The following is a 15,159-nucleotide window of genomic DNA, read 5'->3' as shown; positions in this document are numbered from 1 at the left end:
CAGGGTATGCCCAGACGTGGGTCCGTTGCTCACTTTGCCACTGGATTCAAGCTAGCCTGGCTGAAGAGGGCTGTTAGCCCAAAACCGGTCCCAGGATGCTTGTTTCCGGTCCAGGGAAGACATGGCTTGGCAGTTCGGGCTGGACTGTTCCCATGAGGCACAGGGTCAAGACTGATTTTCATATAGCTGTCTGAACTGGGGTGGCAAAGTGAGCTAAAGAATGATGATGGATTCACCCCAGATCTGTGACTGGGGGGTGAGTGTTTGAAAAGTTTCAGCACTCCGTCCATCGTCTCCTTGAGTTTGCTTTAATCCAGTCTACTAGCAGTGGCAAATTCCTGACCATGGTGGCTTATGTCCTGGAAACCCTGCTATGGCAATGTTACTTACCAGCAGGCAAGATTCTGACCTGTTTCCCGAGCTCTTAAAAACGTAGGGAAATGTGTAAATACTGAGCCTCATGTGCACAAGACATTACAAGTGATGCTGACACAAGGGATAGGCTGATATTAAACTGTGCTATGTCTGAGCAGACTTGAGTATTGACTCACTGCGCCAGAGGTGAGAAATAGATTTGTCCAGACAATTCATGCACAAGGAATAGATGCATATCTTGAATTTCTTTTTACTAAAGTCTCTAGGAATCTGGGAGTTAAATGAATCCAGTGTAAAAAATTACCTATAGTTTATGTAACTCCTGACAGACTTCACAGAATTTATCCTGAATCTCTTGGCAAGTGGCAGAGATGTCCTCAGTCATCAGTTGATCTAATTCATGTTTTCTGGGCATTTTCAGCACTTTGTGGGTATTGGAGAGAGGTCACTGATGTACTATCGGTGAATACCAGATCAACAAGTTTATGGATACCTGAGAATTGCCTTTTAACACTCAAACCTAGGCCTAAAAGAGGGAAGTTGGTGACCAGATTAATGTATCTGGCCCTCATGGGGGTACCTTGAGGAATCCTTTAGCATTCAGTGGTGATTTATGCCAATTCAGAGACACTGGCAGTGTGGTCCTAACTCACTGTCACTATCTCTGCAGGACACCACTTTTCTTCTGTTGGAATGGAGGCTACGGACCCTCGATGGTGGTGAGAGGTGTAGTCAGTGACTGCATCTGCTTGTTGGTGAGGGGGGTCTTGAGACTTACTGTACCCTTTGGCAAAGAGCTCACTTTGGGGTTAGGTGCATTAATTAGGAGTAAAGGCTACCTCTACTGTTAGCATATAGGGAGCCTTTCCTTGGAGATTCTCTCCTCCATGCACCTGCATCTTTAAGATGGTGCAGGCTCACAGTTAAAGGTGTTCCATCATTGGCATACGATCATGCTGTCATGCCAAAAAGTGAACGTCTACTAGCATTTAGTAATACCAAAGGCGTTTGAGGAAAGCAGGAAAAGATGCTCAAGCCTGCTCCGGTGTCATTTAATAACAATCCTTGTAAACCAGGCTATGGAATAACATCCTACCATAGATCAGGATTATTCCCTCACTTGTCCACTTCATTAGAGTGGAATACTCCTCTCTGAAGAAGCATCTAATTTTCCATCAATCAACAACCGTATTCACGTCTGAGACCCAGAGAACCAAATGGAGGAGGACACCTTCGCTTGTTTACAATTCTTGTTTGCACCCTGACTTATACTTTTTACAACACCTTTTTAGTTCTATTACCTAGGTTCCTGCTTTACAAAGCCTTACTTCCTGCTCAATGGACAACATGGGCGAAGGATGCATCTTTGACTCGGATACCTCAGGGGCCAGGCCCAGCTCCCAGTAGTGCTGCACCGTTCTACTACCCTCCAGCCCCCCCCAGTATTTCTGAATGTTTTCCCCTGCTTCTGCAGCCTTTATTTTTTTTTTTTTTTGCTGCTTTCTGCTTCCTTTCTCCCCCCCCCCCCATTTTTCTGAGTGCTTTCTCATGCTCTTGCCTTGTTTATTTCCTGCCTTCTCATTTCTCTCACCCGCTTCTCTGAGTACTTTCTTCTGCTTTTGCCTAGTTTTTCACTGCTTTCTCCATGAAGCAGCTAGCAACTCCAGCGCCCTTAGACCCTCACAGGTGATTTGCCGCGCTTTGTAAATCCTCATTGATTGATACCTAACTTTGAAACCAGACCTTATCAGGGACTACAGAGACAAATAAATTCATGATCATACACTGTAATAAGGGTGAAATTCTCGACTCCCCTCAATGTCATGCCTGTGGGAGCTTTCAGCATTTAACCTGATTTCAAGAAGCTTCTTAACTTTGTGCTGGACCCAGAATGGCAAAGCATATACCTGCATGTACAGGCTCCAGACTTGATACTTAGTGCAACATAAGGTTACTGCTGAATCGTTTTGTTGATATAAGATGATTCCTGATTGAACGATGAACTCTTTGATTAGCATTGATTGGATCATACCTGTATAATGAATGATATGAACTGATTTCTAATGGGACCATGATCCCATATTAAGCTGATGCATTTTCCTTTTTAGCCATCAAGTTCGGTGACCACGTTCTTTGACTCCCTTGTGAATCAGGAGCACATCCCAAACATCTTCTCGCTCCAGATGTGTGGTTCAGTGTTCGCAGCATCGGATCGTGGTGGCAGCCTTGTAAGTATCTGCTATCCTTGACTCTGTAACCTTGCGTAAAATGTATGTGCTTCAGAAACTAGAACAAACCTTAGACAGGTGGTTTAATCCTACCCTTAGAAAGGGTAAATGCTAACTTCTAACCTTTGTAATTATTTTTTCATGTGAATGCCAATTCCATTCCATTGGTGACCTGGTAAGATTTATGTGCGAGGCTTTTCAGGAAGGACCAAATTAGACAGTCCTTAAAAACTAGTTTTATTGATACCATGGATGCTGAAATCGCCAATGCCAGCAAAAGAGCATTGTTAATCTACATTTTTACTACTTTAGTTGTGACAGGAAAATGTATCTGTTAATCATACACCTGATTTCTCATGACCTTAAGTGTCATTTTAGGGAGAGGCAGTCTTGACATGGACGTAAAGTGTTGGTACGAGGCCTGTGGATCAGCAGGTGGGTGGGGAGGTGGCAGTGTTGCATAGATGATTCCTGAAGAATAGTTCCTGTGGTGCCCGGTTCTCAGCATGCCTTGTAAAGGTATATGCATGGTAAAGGCATTGCGTGGTAAAGGCATGCTTTGTAATGTCATACAGCCATATCTCGTAATCAACAGTTCCTTTTGGGCACAGCTCTGCTCGACCAGTAGATTACTAGCCATTGTTTAGAGAGTGAGAGGGCCATATCAAAGCATTGCTCAATTTTTTAAATATCTGCCGTGACCCCAAAGAGTGCCAATCTTGTGTCCCTTGGAAGATATGTAGTCGCCATGTTGCTTAGGGAGAAGACATCCGCCCAATAGTCTTGTAGTTTGGAACATGACCAAGTCTTTTTCACATTTAACATGCCCCACTTCCCCGCATTGACAAAACACTCCCCAACAGATTCAAGGACTCCACTATAGCTTCCCTGTGGCACAATCACAAATTCAAATTGGATGGGAAAACACTGTTCTAGAAACTCTGGGCAGAAAGGCATTCACTGCATTAGCGATCTTGCCACATCGACTAACCCCACTACTTTTGCTGGGCTTAGTGCACGCCATGATCTACCTGCAATCGAGTTTCAACATTTCCTAAAACTCAAAGTATCGACCAGAATCCTCAAGAATCCCCCACAAACCGGACCTGCCTGATCTATTGAGGAACCTCAAGAGATCAGGTGATGTAGCCTCACGCGTCTATAAAATGTTAGAACCCCAGAGGTGGTACATCATGAAAAAACAACTGGTTAGCTCAAATCCCGCCATCTTCATCACCACACTTCTTGGAGCCCATCTGCCGAAGAATGAGGTATTCCCTTTTCCAATGAAAAATTACTCCGTCAATTGCCCAGACAAGGTTTTGGACCATCCACAAATCCCATTGGACCCCTGCTAGGTTACACAAACTGGGGTTAAAACGGACTAATATATGCTGGCATTTCGAAGAGGCATCTGGAACACGCGAACACATGTTCTTCACCTGTAAACTGGTCCAACCCCTATGGACCAAGATTCAGCATTCCGTTCAGAACATCTTCAACACTACCTTCACACCGACTCTTCTCGCAGAATTTCTGGGCCGCTACACTCATGACCCTCCCGTTGATCTACCACAACAAGACCACTCCCTTCTTGACCTCATGCTTGCACTCTGCACCAATATTATCCTGTCAGACTGGAAAGAAACCACAGAATCCTGCAATGAAAAATAGTGGAATACCCTAAGATCAACCAGAGGGGCTGGCAATATTACATAGAAAAAAATTACACCACACTAATGCTTCAAGAGGCCTCTGGAACTCGCTCGACATTTATTTACAGATAGTCGGCTCTCCAACACAAAATATCCCCTACACACACCTCACACCTTGCAGACCTGCTCCCCCCTACGCCACATCAGACTGTGCAATACCGACACCCCAAGGGTCACCTCCTCTCCCCCTGCCAATCTCTCTTCTCCTTCCTCTCATTTCTGCACTCTTGCACACTCCAATATACCACACTCCACTATTAGATGACGGACTTCGACCTCTCGCCTGCAGCCTGACTTGGTAACATGTACCTTAACTAACCCTTAAAAAAATCTCTGCTCCACTCAGTTAATAGAATGATTTCCACAACCTAGATTTTCTACTTTAATACCACCCACAAAGTGACTGGAACTTCTGAGATAACTGAAAAACAATCTTCCACCTAGTGCGCATCTCAGTTTATTGATCTGTAACGTACTGCTATCTTTAATACGACGTAGTATAGCTTATGTCATGTCTACACTACTTCATTTACAGAATGCTTGTAATTTGCATCCTTATCCTGTATTGTGCAAGTGCGTTACCTCTTATATCTGTACTTTCTCATGCCTGGACTTCAAAACAACAAAGTTTGAATAAAAAAAAATAAGACACAATTATTACAAGCTATTTGGGGTAAAGTTGACCACTGTGATGTAGTAAAAACGATGAAGAAATGTGAAATGTAATAGCTTATGTCTATCAGTAAAAGGTATATTTTTAACCTGCGCACAACTGTATAGCCAGGTCTTATCTGCAATAGCTAATCCGAGTTCCCTCTCCCAGTCCTGCTTAGCTTTTAGAGTTGTGCAGGAGGCAAGCATTGGTGTCTCTAAATGCAGAAATTAGATGGATTTACCTGCAGCGGCCTATTGCATATACTTCGTAAGAAGTACAAATTCTATAGGAGGTCTCGGGAACTGTGGGAAAGCGGCTTTGGCAGCATAGTGCAGCCGATGATAAAGCGTACTCAACAGGGTGTCACCACCCTTTCTCTTGTTAGCTGCAAGGGATATTAATGAGCATTAGGGAAAAGATCACCGGGGACAAATATTGCTGATTTTTTGTTGTATATTCTTCGCTGCACTTTCCAGAGTAATTTGGAACAACTCATTACAGTATGCAAACAGTAGGGGAATCGCATTGCATGAGACGTGCTAGTTCCCTCCAGGATCTGCTGGTGTAGCCTATTGCGTCCATGTCGTCTCGTAGTGACTGCGCCCTCCAGCAGATGACAGCGGGGAGGGGTCCACAATGTACATTCTATTTGCGAATGCATGGGGGCGATTGAAGTTAGCCAATATTCAATACAATATACTTGTCACCAGATACTTAACATAAGGATCTTTCAGTGACAAACCACCACCCATCTTTGGTCTGGCGAGGACGAACCAATGTATGCGTGGTTGTTCATTACTCAACATCAATCACAGTAGCAATTGTCACTACTAATAATTCCGTAGGGAAACTCGCTAAATATTTGCAAATACAGAAATGTGGGTAGGATGATCATTTTAATGAGAGCAGTGGAAGTGGTTAGCAGAACCAACAATCTCCTTGATTTCTCAGTGAGGTCAAAGTGACCCCGAAATTGCATCTCACTAATTCAGTGGTGCCCCAGGTGATATGAGTTCCTAAATATTTTACTGTGTCCGAGCACCATTGTAAGGGGTACTCTATAGGTATCTTCTCTGTAGCATTGGTTATGGGTAATATATCAGATTTTCTCCGGGGGCCTGAGAATCCCCCAAACAGTATTGCCACTCTAGTTATAGATGCAAGGTTAATGCGTAGGTTCTACACCTATAGAATGATTCACAAGGAGGCTATAAGCAATATACCACCAACACTAACCCCCGGTGTATGTGTCGTTCCTGAAGAAACAATGCCAGAGGTTCCATGGCTAGTGTGAATATCAAAGGGGACAGCAGTCGTCTTTGTTGATCTACCTCTGTTGACTGGTATCCTCTCTGAGTGGTCCTTATTAATTTAAACCCTCACACTTAAAGTTGTGTAAAGCAGAGCGACCATTTTCAAAACCAGAGTACAGAGTCCCTCATGTATGAAAGGCAATTAGAGTGAAACAAACACTTTTTCAGTATGGAGGATTACTGCCACGTTGGAGAGGTGCAGATTTACGTGGTGAAGGAGGATCTTCAGAGTGCGGAGGTCGTGGGCTGTGGATCAGTTAGATATGCAGTTGTTGGTATTGCCTGGTCAGTCAGACTTTATAAGTGGCTGCAAGCATTATGCGAAGATTTTTGCAAATACTTTATCTGCACTGAGAAGTGCTTCTTTCAACTGCTCCAGTAGAAGTTCTACTCAAGTGGCAGCTTCCTGAACTCGAATGGAAGGTTTCTCAACAAGAACGGGAGTGACCATCCGCGCTGTGAAATCTCACTGGGAAGTGGTCTAGCGCTGGATTTTCCTTGCACCCGCCAACTTAACCTTCGCGAGCGAGGTAAAAACTCCACTTCACAGAGTTCACCACCCAGGCCTAGTCAATAGGAAGCACTTTACGTTGGCTCCTTGCCTAGCACGTTACGTTGGCTCCTTGCCTGGTTTTAAAAATAGTGACAGTGGCCCCGAGCATCAAGAGTGGAAGTTGCCCTTACAAGTAGCCTCATGGTAAATCTGGGAGCCAGCTCTTGGATGCACTCCTTATAGAATTCAATAAGGAGGCTGTCTCCACCAAGGACCTTACCGCTAGCCAGTGCCTTAATCATGCGCTTAACCTCCAGTATCAGTGGTGAATTAAGCCACTCCTGCACCTAGCCATCCTGTCAACCTAATGCTATGTCATCAAGATAGGTTGCAAGGTCATGTGGGGACCAGTAGGACCTGGTTGTGTACAAGGTGCAATTTTACAGAGTAAATGCCAAAATGATATCAGACGACAGGAAGCCATCTCCCATCTGTGTACAAGAGATTGGAGCTTTGACTGTACAAGACCTGGCCACCAGGCACACATTTTCCCAGGTTAAATCCTCCTCACCAAACTGTTGCCCTCACTTGTTTCCCGAGGTAGAGGACCCCTCAGTCCGCTGCCTACCTGAACTCTTCAAGAGTAGTTTGGCACCTGTCTAGTGTCTTTTTTTTTTTAATCTTTGTTCCAACTCTAATTCTTTAAGGTTTAATTTCAGGCGATTCAGTGTGTCCCCCAAGGACTTCTTTGGAGCTGTATATTCCCCTTATGTAGGTCTTGAAGGCCTCCCATAACATGCCAGCGCTTGCAGCTCTGTTTGTCAAAGTATTCTAATATGGCAGCATGTATCTCTGTGTGGAATACCAGATCCCTCTACTTCGATCCCTTTAGGCGCCATGTATTGAAGGGTCGAGGCACGGTGGGTCGTCCAAAGTCTGTACCATCGATGAATGGTCAGTGTATGAGGTAGGAAATGGACCTCACAGGTTTTAGTAAGCATGCTACAGGAAACCAGGCACATTAATGTGTGATGTCCTGTGCTGATGAAAAAAACTTGTACTCGGTTGCACTGGAATGAAGGTCTCTCCACACATCTATCAACCCGTATGACTGGGATTTGGGCCAATGCTTCCCTGCCACATGCTTCGGGTTGCCTATTCAGGCATGCGTGCAGTACAATATTAAATCCCCACCCCGCATAAAGGATTATTTCTTTAATAGCACCTTGATGTATTATAGAGTAACCAGCATTGGCAAAGCTAATAGTGTTGGGGGAAGGTTTTGATTGTAGTTGGGCGACTTTGTTTGAGCTGCCCTCGACTGTCATGGTGATGAAGTCCCACCACAATGCAGTCGAAATTTGCACCATCTAAGAAGTTTTATGAAAAGGAGTCAGAAGATGAAATTTGTGTTGTAAGCGGTGAATTTAAAAGACCTACACAAAAAATATTGCACAGTAGATACTTGTGAGACGGGGTCAGTATTTCCTTTGAATAATTAGGCAAGCATGCATCAACCAATGAAGTCTCAGACCCAACATGGTATCCTGATTGCAAAGAAAAACAAATAAATACACAAAGGAGATCAGTGAATGTATAACGGGGAATGGCATCCAAACAGCATAGACCGCTTAAAAATCCATAAACCAACGAATTCAATGTTGTTGTATCAGCAAACTGAAAGCATCAACTAGCACACACTGACTCGCATGCTAAATATCCTTTGTATCTGCAGTGTAACAAAAGGATATATATTGCCTCATTGCTGTAACCACAAATGGGACAATTTAACCATGTTCAAAATGCATTGGCCTTGATGGACAGCTCATCCTAGCCATGGCAAATCGTGAAAAATACATGAAAGCCAAAGAGTTGAATGGCCTGAACCATAGCCCTCTGTCTCTCACTATTTCTTATAGTTCGTTTTTGAAAAATCAGTGATTCCAGGTGGCTCCATCTTTCTATAGATAGACCAAAAAAGTAGACGGAAATGTATTTCAACAACACTAGTGCAAAAAATATAAAACTACTGTTCACCATCAATTGGCTGTTCACAAACCACTTTTCACAAAATCTCCTCTTTGCATTCTACTTTTATAGGAAATCGGAGCCAATGTTGTCCGACCTACATAATTTCAGGACCATGGTGAGCTCCTGAGCTGCCTAGAGTCTAAAAACAATTTACCGTGAGAGCTCCCGGTGGGTCCTCTGGAACAGTTTAGGGAAATTATGACTTCATATGCATTAACGTGGAAAGACTGCTTATTTTTTCCCACATCCTTGCCCATTGTGGTCATATTTGGTGACATAAGCTCAATGCAAATTACTACACTATGTAATGATATCAATCATTTTATTTCTCTTAATAAAGTCCCAACAACTTGGTCCCTAATTTTTTCACTCCGTTTTGTAATGTACCCCTGGAGACCGATATCTCAACCTAAAGGTTGTAGTAGGGACCATGTGCTGAATCAGGGTTTGTCTCCAAGGTAACTTAGAAGGGAATTTCAAAAGCCCTAAATGTGCCCTGACGGTTCCAAGCCCAGAAGTGGGAGCATTTGCAGGTGGACTCTGACCCTTGGATTTTGTGTGTCTTTGTCTGTGTGTGTCTGTCACTCACCACAAAGACAGACTGCAAACAGTTGTCCCTTGCTTACGTGCTCTCATTCCAGCTTTCGCTCTGGGCAAATAGCCGCTCTGCCATTATCCAGCCAGGCAGGGCCACGGCTTCGCCAACAAATTGTATGAAAACTTTGAGGCGCTGAGAACAGCAGAGGGCCCACATGGGTCAATCGACATGCAAGTTAACAGAAGTGAATTGTTGTCAGCGCCTTTTGAAAGGTCAGATGGTTTTCCATCAGTCTTGGCTCTAATGCTGCGGCATTCAATAGACGGGGAGGCTAGAAAATGGAATGACGCTGGTATCTTAATGCCTAGTCTAAAGGAAAGCTTTAGAGAGTGCAAGCAGCAAATCTGTGTGTAAGGCTGTCATTCATTGGCTATTTCATTTCTTCTTTGGGCATTAAAGCTCTGTGTTTTTCAGTGGTATTTGAACTGCACGCTCTTCTCTACCGCTAGGCAATGCCGTTGTGTCTCAGCATCTGCCAGGTTGTCGAACATTCAGAGGGGTTTGATAGTTCTAACTGCAAACATTTGTACTCCTTGAAGAGCTACCACACGGTTAGTAGGAAGGCTAAAAACAAGCTGTTGCAATTGTCTGTTTTGGAGATTAAACGCATATCGACTACTGGAGTATGCCTGTCCCTAGAAATGAAAGGGAGGACTTTTGTCAAGAGGGAGAAACTATAGATGCATTGATTGACCACAGCACTAACCTGCATTTTCAGTGAGACCTCCTGAAAGATAAACCCTCCCCGGGACTTGGCTTTCGTGGGGGTAGTGGAGTCCCCCTTCCTCTTGAAGGTCACATGGCACGGTCATTGCATGCACTTCCAGCACCAGCAGCGTGGTCTTCATCGGGTTAATCTGCAGGTAGCGGTGACTCAGCCACAGGTGAATGCCAGATAGTCTGAGTCTTGAGACGAGGACAAAACCTGCTCTGTAACACTTCTGGCCCCCAGGATAACGGTGATGGGCTCTCGTCTAGGTCATGTTGGGCCAAAGCAGATGGATGGCGGGCATGGGCTGAGGCAGAGGTAACTTTACAGTGCCAGAAAGGTGTTGGCAAAAGGCAGCATGTTTGCTGAGCTGTGTCACTGCTTCAAAAGGCTCCTCTGCACTTGCCAGGTAGATTCATAGCCATCCCTCCTCTGTTCTTTAGCGAGGAGTATAGAGTTCCTTGGGTGCTCTGGGTCAGGTTCTGTGGACCCCCTTGAGCTGGCTCGTGCTTTCAAGTAGCTAAGGCAGTGGCAGCGGGGCAGTCTGTGAGGCTTAGCAGCCATCGATCTTAGTCCTAGCCTTAAAGAGAGATGTAGCACACCGCTCAATATATGGTTTCACAGATCACGGCGTAGCTCTTCCATGCGTTGCAGGGCGACTCTGGCTTTATTGATCGTGGCAGTTGGGCAGCAGCCGTTGCCAGCTTTCAGCCAATATGGAGAAGTTCTGGGTTCACAGTGTGGCACAGCAGGCATAGACTGATCCTTCGCATACACTGCAGGGTCCTGTGGATTCATGCCACCATGCAAGCACACATCAGCAGGGCTACTCTTGCTGGCAGGAGAATGCGTATCCCAGTCAAGCCGTCTTACTGAGAGAGGAGAAAGAAATGGGTCAGGCCTTCATGTTTTTTTAGGATTCTGGGAAGTTTGCAATCTTCTGTAATCACTATATGGAATGATTTTCTGACAATGACTGCAAGCATAGTCTTTTCTCCGCTTTTGTGGTGAGTTCATTGGTGTTTCTGATGAGACTCACATTTTCTTGGGAATTGGCAGTAGTTGCTCAACTGGCACCAAGCAGCCGTGCAATAAGGGGACGAGGGGCCACGTCGGGACCCATGGGTTGGGCACTGCTGAGAGATCTGCTTGGTCTCTTGTGACACAAAGTTTGTCGCTGAAGAGCACTTGAGTCGATATTCTTCCCAAATCAGTAGAACAGTGACAAAAAAAAAAATAGTGCAAGGTGAATCGTGTGTGACAAAAAAAAAACTGGAAGGATGGAATAACTAAACTAACAGCTGTGAATTTGTCTTTAAACATGTAAATATGAATGTTCTGTTTTATGTGTGTCCCACAAAACTGAACTATGCAGTGAGAATATGTCCGATCCCAGGACTGCTGAACTCGCAGAATGTGCTCTTATCTATTGAGAGATTAACCTGTGGGTACAGCTCCTGGCTTATCAATTGTTTCCCCTCTGCTGCCATAGGATGAGGCCTGGGCGGAGTTTGTGGAAATTCGCAAAGTGCTCCAAAAACTCTGCTGCACTACATGGAGTTCCGCAATTGGCGGATTCGATATATCGCAGCTCGCATTGATTTTTAGCACTGGGTGTCTGGCCGGTGCTGTAAAATCAGGACAAACTGTACCTTGCACAGTGCAAGAGGGCACTGCTTCTTTCTGCTACTTGAGTAGATGTTCTCGAGTGGCACATTCCTCAACTCGAGTGTAAGGTTTCTCAACGCGAGCGGTAGCGACCTGCCACGACCACCCGCATTGAGAAATCTTGCCGAGAAGTGGTCTGGAGTATAATTTTCCTTGCTCACCTACTTAACATTGATGAGCCATAGGAGAGACCCTAAGTTGCCTGAGGTGCTACTAGCATGGGGGGTGATGATGCAGGAAATAGCGGGACAAGCCTCCCAGATCACTATATCCAGTACGGCTGACATGCCCATCGGGGTGGGAGAGACCCCAGGTCGAGAGAGGGAGATCGTCGCAGACCCCGAGTGAGTGCGTTGGGAAGCAAACCTTGCGTTGCAGTGACCCGGCAGAGGGGGGGAGGGATTGGGAGGGAGCGGGGGGGGCGGTTGGGTTAGGGGGACGCGGTTGGGAGGTGGGAGGGGGGAACTGTTTTTCAAATTGGTTTGGGGATAGCGAATTCACTGAGCCATCGATTGCACATACTGAAGATACTGGTTGCCCCACGGGGTTGCACCCACAAATTGTGGCTGGGACCTGTCTTGCGGTTTACTAGATTGAGGCCTCTTTGGAGCATCTGTCGATATTACCTTGTTATGCAGTGTATTGATGATGACGGAAGTTGTAATTTTGTGGACGCCAATAAAGTTTGTTTATAAAAAAAAAACACAAAAAAAAAAACATTGAGCCATGTAAGAGGAAAAATTCTACGCAGAGTGAGAAAAGCTGCGCAAACTGCGAGCGGAATTTCATGCTCACGCCTTCATAGCATATTGATGATTAGTATTTTCTGAGCTTATACTGTCATGACCTTGCTTTATAACAGGCCTGAGAATCCAGTCAACATTCCTACCTGAGTGGGTCATCAATTCTTCTGTATGAGCAAAGTTTATTTTGTTTGACCAAAACAAAGACCGAAATCCTCATAATGGAAGGATATAAATCCTTGTCAATGCCATTAGGTTGGCCCCCAGTCTAGGAGCACCACCTACCACTACATTGAAAGTCGAGAAGGTGGTTGTAGTGTTCGTCTTTCAGTTCCTAGTAAAAAAACAGTGTTAATGGCCATAATCAACACCAAGCGTGGTATGTGTCTCCGTTTGTGGCACTGCAACCACCCAAACCCATTCCTTAAAGTGGTCGAATAGTTCCCAGTAGATAGAGTAAAGAACTCCTTGCCATTACAGCGTTGTGATTGGCTTACAGGAGGGGAGAGAGCATGCCTGTTGCTGTTTAGGAGCAGGTTAACGCAGACCCGGACCAGGAGCAGAGGCTGCCCGGGACCGGTCAGGTAAGTTTTATTTTGCCCCCACCCCCTCTCCACGGGAGGAAATGGAGGAGTGACTAAATGTTATGCGATTACTCTGTGAATGTAGAGCAAAAACCTATTGTCTATAAGAGAAAATAAGGGGTTTTGAATGGAAATGAGTGAAAGAGAGAAAGAGATGGTTGGGGAAGACAAAGAAGGAAAGATGAGGGTAAATTAGGACTTGCAAGAAACGAGAGGGAGCATGGGAAGTACGGTAAAAATTACCAGTCCGGATATGCTCTTATTTATGTACAGTATATAGTATTCTTTGACTGTCTAACTATGGCTTAAGGGGTTTCTCCCCTCAGCGCTCCTGGGTGGATTTCCTGTAATAGTCTCTGGTTCCGGGACAGTGCATCTGTGTATGATGTGGCGCTGCACCAGCTCACCGGTTGTGCAATGTGCTGAATGTTGCCTGGAACTTACTGAGGGCAATTGATGCTTGAAAATTAGAAATGACTATAGTAGAGATATAGGTTCTGGGAGCAAGGGGCAGGAGAAGACCTGAAATCTGGGGTCATCGTATGATTCAATTTAAGGCAGGAACCTATTTAAAAACAGGGAGAAGTCCTTTTACCTGGCTGTGGTAAAGGCCTTCAATCTGGAAGAAGCAAAATGGAAAAATGAAGGGATCTGTGGTGTGTCCACCTCATTCCCCTTGAATGAAAAGACACTGATTCAAGAACTCTCTTTAAGGAAGTTGCAGGAGTGGTTAGGATAAAGTAAGTGGACTTACAAGGATGTTATTAAAGGCTCTGTATACTATACAGAGCCTTTATTTAATTCTCTATTTTACTGCTAGACTAGCCCTTGAACACCACTCAAAAGGCGCTTGACCTGCACTGGCACAGACAGGCTGTCCCCTGCTGTTCAATTAAGTCTGTCTTCTTCGACTATTGTGGTTATAGGTTATCTCTAATGCTTGAGATAAGCGCTGTGCATGCAAGACCCAGTCTAATTTTACATTTTTTTTTTTTTTTTTTTTTTTTTTTTTTTTTTTTATAAATCTTTTTATTGGTAGTATGCAGATCAGGGTCAGTGTATAGACATCCTATTGCAAACATCAATGCAATATACTGTTGCCCGGCCGTGATGACAGCTTGGTGCAGTTCTTAAGAGGTGTCATACAGGAGTGAATCGTACAGTGTAACCTTGGCATTATTGCGAGTGCAACCTTCTGGGGACCCTTTATATCCCACTATCATAATGGTCCATTTGCAATTACATTCTATGATCACTTTACTACTTTTTAGATTTACGTTTTTCTGACACAAAAACAAAATGTTCAAACTTCTCATTGCGATTCGACAGCTTCTGGCGGCATGGGCGTCCCCCCCACAGGTTGTTTTAGTGTGGTGCGGTGTCCCGTATCTGACCCCTATACTCTGTAGGGGTATGCCAGTGCGAGGGGATAGGGGGCGCGTGTGGGGGGGTACACTCCCAAGGTGGACTAGCAGTGGGGGCCTAGCTCCTCTGCAGGGCCATCCAGGCATGGCTCTGGGGGGTGTCCCAGTGAGTTAAGACTGCTAACCAACTACATGTACAGAGTTGGCCACAGCCTACACCTCTTTTTGTAGCGCACTCGATGTGGCATTTTTTCTGTGTTGCTCTTTACCAGCTTTTGTGATAGGACCTCCCTGAAACCCCCTTACCCCCTCCTCTAACACTAAAGCTTCAAATGTAAACATTACACACTTATCATTTCCTTTCCACATTTCCAGAACTTTGCACACCGACTTTCAACGTGAGGGCACAAAGCGCTATGCCAGTCAGTCAGTCAGTACTTCATCGAGTCGGATGTGGTGGTAATGTGTGTAGGAACCATGTGCGGTGGGTGGGCAGAACCAGTTATGTGATTGGGGGGAGAAAGTGTTCTATCCCAAGGCTCACACTTTATGGTTTAAATCTTTTATTAGGTTTTCAAGAAATAAAAAACAAGACCCCGAGCTCCGTGGGAACAGTGCAATATGGACAACAAGTGTCGTAGGTAGTAGCATTACCAAAGTAAGCTGAGCGGAACGGGTCTGTG

At 44.9% G+C, this 15,159-nt stretch overlaps 1 protein-coding gene across 1 annotated transcript in view; it reads left to right on the top strand.

Moving 5' to 3' along the window:
• BACE2 (beta-secretase 2) overlaps positions 1–15,159 on the top strand; it is a 278,687-nt gene that overhangs the window by 170,918 nt on the left and 92,610 nt on the right. The window contains exon 4 of the mRNA XM_085621229.1: positions 2,484–2,603. Coding sequence (XP_085477355.1) covers positions 2,484–2,603 — 120 coding nt within the window. The remainder of the gene's footprint in view (positions 1–2,483; positions 2,604–15,159) is intronic.

The sequence above is a fragment of the Triturus cristatus genome, chromosome 8 (assembly GCF_964204655.1).
Source record: "Triturus cristatus chromosome 8, aTriCri1.1, whole genome shotgun sequence".
NCBI classification, from domain to species: Eukaryota; Metazoa; Chordata; class Amphibia; order Caudata; family Salamandridae; genus Triturus; species Triturus cristatus.
Note: the sequence above shows the minus strand (reverse complement) of the source record. Positions and strands in the feature narration are given on the sequence as shown.